Source organism: Ammodytes marinus, assembly GCF_949987685.1.
Source record: "Ammodytes marinus genome assembly, chromosome: 17".
Classification (NCBI taxonomy): domain Eukaryota; kingdom Metazoa; phylum Chordata; class Actinopteri; order Uranoscopiformes; family Ammodytidae; genus Ammodytes; species Ammodytes marinus.
In genome coordinates, this window is record NC_137221.1 from 20,071,708 (window position 1) to 20,076,432 (window position 4,725).

The 4,725-nt window shown below is 47.0% G+C and overlaps 1 protein-coding gene across 1 annotated transcript; it reads left to right on the forward strand.

Annotated features, from left to right (window-relative positions):
• The first annotated feature begins 914 nt into the window (after positions 1-914).
• sox4a (SRY-box transcription factor 4a) lies at positions 915-4,625 on the forward strand. Its single transcript, XM_080045475.1, has one exon. It carries the CDS (start codon positions 1,338-1,340, stop codon positions 2,511-2,513), a length of 1,176 nt encoding a protein of 391 aa, XP_079901601.1. The 5' UTR covers positions 915-1,337; the 3' UTR covers positions 2,514-4,625.
• The last annotated feature ends 100 nt before the right edge of the window (positions 4,626-4,725 follow it).

The window sequence follows — 4,725 nt, forward strand, 5'->3', positions numbered from 1 at the left end:
CACAGCTCATCAGCTCCCGTTGGCTCTAGCCTGACATCTAGCGACACAGGCTGTAATGTGATCCCATACAGTGTGTGATACGGCCGTGTTAACATAATGGGGCTGTGGAAGGAGGTGGAGGAATCTGTGCATTGTGGAGCAGGAGGTGTCTGCTGCTGTAGTGAGTGTGACTTTGTCAATGTATGCATACATATTCACACATTCATAATTAATATTATTTCACATATTTATACTATTATTAGTGTTCAGGTTTTTCTGGTTTACCGTAATAAACTGATGCAGGGTCTAAATGAAAACTCTCACCTCACCTGGCATCTTTGTGTGTGTGTATAGATATATTGCTCGGTATGATGTAATGCCCTGTGCTGCCGTTGTAATGAGTTGTAAATAACAGGGTGGGTGAGCTATGTTTGGGTGATGGGTTTACTCTCCGCTCTATCCCTGCTCACCACACTCTGTCTGACTAAGACAACATGTTGTGGCTACTTTTGGGTTTCCTCAGCATTTCCTTGTCTTCCCTTTTACACATAATCTACGTGTAGGCATTCTCCTCCACGTGAAAGTAATGAAGGTCTAAGTATATCCTTGCATGCTTCCCCTAGTAGCGTTATAAAGGACACTGTGTTCCTGTAAAACTCACACACACACACACACACACACACACACACCAAGTTCGTCTTTCTTCCAGTGGAGTCTGACAGGAATGAGGTCAGACGCACCGATCCTCATTGCACATTATTATTATTATTGCCAGTTTTTTTTATTCAGCCAATGGGAGGTATGGGGGAGTGGCCCGAGTGAAAAACCAGGATGGAGACAGAAGGCGATTGGCTCTTATATCTCGCGAGGAGGCTATATAAAGGCGAGGTTCTCGTTGTTGTGTTTACAGTAATATTACAGATCGCTCAGGAAACAGGGAGACTATGAGAAAGCGCAGCAGCTCCATTCAACCACATGGTTCCTCAACCGCACAGACAAGCTGCGCTGCAGACAGCCAGGTTCACATAAGGGACTTGCCCCGCTGTTGCCCACAGTGGCGCGTTTTGAGCCGTGCAGGGCGAGTTTTCAGCCGCACAGGCAGTTGAAAGTTGCTTTTTAAAGTAGATTCGGAATTTATCTTTCGTTTCCTGAAAGCGCACTGGTAAAAGTTGACTGTCAGGCGTCTCCAAAGCGGACTCAACTGAGAAAGAAGAGACTCGGATGAACTTTTTTTTAACGCTTGAAACAAGAACAAGTGAGGAATATTTTTTGTGAAAGTCGAATAGGCGATTTTTACGCACCCGAACTTTGTCAAAGCACTGCTGTGAAGAGTGTTTTCAGACACTTTGGAGGAAAGGATGGTGCAGCACATGAGCCAGACAGAGAGCGCCCACGCTCACTCCCCCGGCGGGGACTCCACAGACACGGGAGAGATGGACTTGGAGATGGACGCGTCTCCGACCCCGGAGTCTCCCTCCTCCGTGGGGGGACAGAACAAACTGGCCTGGTGCAAGACTCCGACGGGCCACATCAAGAGGCCCATGAACGCCTTCATGGTCTGGTCTCAGATCGAGAGGAGGAAGATCATGGAGCAGTCGCCGGACATGCACAACGCGGAGATCTCCAAGCGGCTGGGCAAGCGTTGGAAGCTGCTGAAAGACATGGACAAGATCCCGTTCATACGCGAAGCTGAGCGCCTCCGGCTCAAACACATGGCCGACTACCCAGACTACAAGTATCGGCCCAGGAAGAAGGTTAAGTCGGGGAGTGGAACAAGCAGTAAGCAGCAGCAGGCGGAGCGCGGGGAGAAGAGCGGGGAGCGCAGTGCCAAAGCCGGCGTGAAGAGGAGCCCCGCCGCGTCCAAAGGAGTGAGCAGGACGCACAGGCAGGGGGGCGTGAAGAGCGCTGCGGGGCAACAGGACTACGCATCTCCCGGTGACCACCAGGCGCTCTTCAAATCCAGGTCAGTGTCTGGGGCCAGACAGATCCCGGAGAAGCGCTACAGCAGCGGAGGAGGAGGTGTAGAGGCCAGGCGCAGCAACGGCCACATGTTCGGCGGGACGGGCAGTCTGGAGAGCGGGCCTCCTTCTGTGGGAGTGCCGGCCAGTCCTACCCTGAGCAGCTCAGCTGAGTCCAGTGACCCGCTCAGCCTGTACGAGGAGCACAGCCCGGCGGCCAGCGAGGAGTCTTCACCACAACACAGCACCGCGCGCCTCAGGTACGCGAGAGCCTCCTCTCCAACACCGTCAGCCTCTCACTCTTCCTCGTCTGTGTCATCCTCATCATCATCATCGGATGAAGAGTTTGAAGACGAGCGGCTCGAGCTGAACCCGAGCCCCGGCTTTGAGAGCATGTCCGTGGGCGGCATGGGCTTCTCCGATGCGGAGCTGGACCGAGACTTGGACTGGAGCTTCGGGGAGTGCGGGGCGGGATCTCACTTTGACTTCCCCGACTACTGCACCCCGGAGGTCAGCGAGATGATCTCAGGAGACTGGCTGGAGTCCACCATCTCCAACCTGGTGTTCACCTACTGAATAAAAAAGTAAACCACGGTGGAGAGGAACCGCAATGTCCCCCACGTTTTGAACTATTCAACCCCCCCTGACAGGCGCGTGCGCCCACACCACAATATTTCCGCCATTCTTTCAGTACATACGAGAGAGTGAAAACAGGAAAGAAAAAGGTGGCCTGTGTGCGTGTTGAAGCCCAGGTACGCGCCGCTCACAGACTTGGACAGCGCCTCGGTGCGCTTGACGGGAACGCGCAGACAGGGGGAAATGCTTAGTTTGCATTTGGACACGGAGGAGGAGTGAATGTAAGCAGAGAGCAGTGAAACACACGGACTTCAGCTCAAGTGTTCAATCCGATCCGCAGAGGATGAGGACTGAGACTGAACTTTGAATCTTGATGTTATTTTTGGGTCGTGGGAAAGAGGGGCATTTACTGGAGAGCTTGTCATGTTGGGGTTTTGTTTAAGATATAGCCAATTCACATTGACCATCAAGTTGCTATTCAGGTGTAGTTTATTTCCAAACTCAAAACAGTTCCAATATCGACACGCATGCCCTCCGAGAATAGGAGGATTTTGTTGTTGTTAAATGCGTAAAAAGAAATGTTCATTGCTGCGTAATTACGCAATTTCTGTGACCATAGGACACAATTCACGATCACCAGCTTCTCTTTCAACGGCAGGACTTTAAAAACAAAGACTGAACTCAAAACCTTCAGAAACCCTTTTTCTGAACCTTTTTAAAACACTCAGTGCACAATTCAGGACCAATGTTCCCCAACGCGCATCCTTTTTTCCGCCTAGTGCTTCAACTTTGTAGTTCTCTGTGTCAGATGACGTTTTTTTTTTTTTTTATATCGATGTATTTATACCGGCCAAACTTTTTTATACATAGAAGTATTGTCCTCGTACAGGTCTCGTTTGTGTGTTTGTGCACATACACCTGTCTGTATCCCAGCGCGGAAGGGCTAGAAGTGTATCTTATTTAAAACAATGTCTGACGTCTCTCACTTTTAACGGAGATTTGAGTGTGTCATGATTTTCTACTTGTATTTTTGTACAAAATCTATAGAAAAAAAGGGGGGTGTTTTCCAGCGAGTGGGTAGCCTATACAACATTGTGGTTTGGATCTACATTGGTGTTTAGAGGGGGGGGGGGCGGGGGTTGTTTGGCACAATCTGACCTCACACAGTGTTTACAGTATTTACCCACATGCTTCTTAATGGCACAGTGACTCCAGTTTCACCAGCCTAGTAAACAAAGCTCCACTCTAATGGCTCTAACCCAGTCTTGAGTGGTGACTGTTTTTTTTTCCTCACAGACTTCATATAAACCTAAATATATGAGTGAAAGATCCCAGAGAGTCACTGTTTTTTGGATAGAGCTAATACCTCTGTGTGCTTTTTTTTTTTTTTTTTTTACTATCAAGATAAGTTTTATTTGAACCACTGGATGGAATTGTCACACTCATTCCACTTTTGCCTATAAACTTCGGAGGAGGGAGGGGAGGGACGGAGATGTATGAAGTGCTTCATCTGTTATTGCGCAAATTGCATTAAAAAAAAATAGTATTTAACCTTTTTGTACCTGTTGGCTAAGTATAGCAGGCTAATTGTTTTCCTATATTATGGCATGGCAAATAGCATTTGTATTTCAGATTCAGGTATATGTAGCTATAGCTGTTGTGTTTAAGATTTTTAAAAGAATAATAACATGAAGATATTTATGTAAACTGACTGTACTATAAGCAAAGATTGTGTGTTTTATGTGTGATGATGATGATGATCAACGACAGGCACTAGGACAGCCATCTTTGGACATCCTTATGTGGAAGATGGTTGTGGTCCAGGAATTTCTTTCTTTTTCTTCTTTTAAACTTTTGTTTTGTTACCTTCAAGACACCTTTTCTATCGTCCTTTGTTTTTTTTATTTTTTTCATTTGTGCAATATGCTGTGTATGATCACGTTTTGTCCAATCATGCCAATATCATTTGATGTTTATAGCTCAAAAAACCAGCCAATGTTTGGGTCAATCACTGCCTCTCAGACCTCTGTACAGATTGTCGTTTTTTTTATTATTTGTTTTTCTTTTCTTCCAAGAAGGAAATAAAAATCAGCTGGAACTGAAAAGTACAAAGTGTTCTCCCTCTTGTCTTTTTCCCCCCATTCTCTGAGGTAACATCAATAGGGTTACCTAACAGTTTTACAAAGCACAGTGAGAGATATGTTGAGGTCAC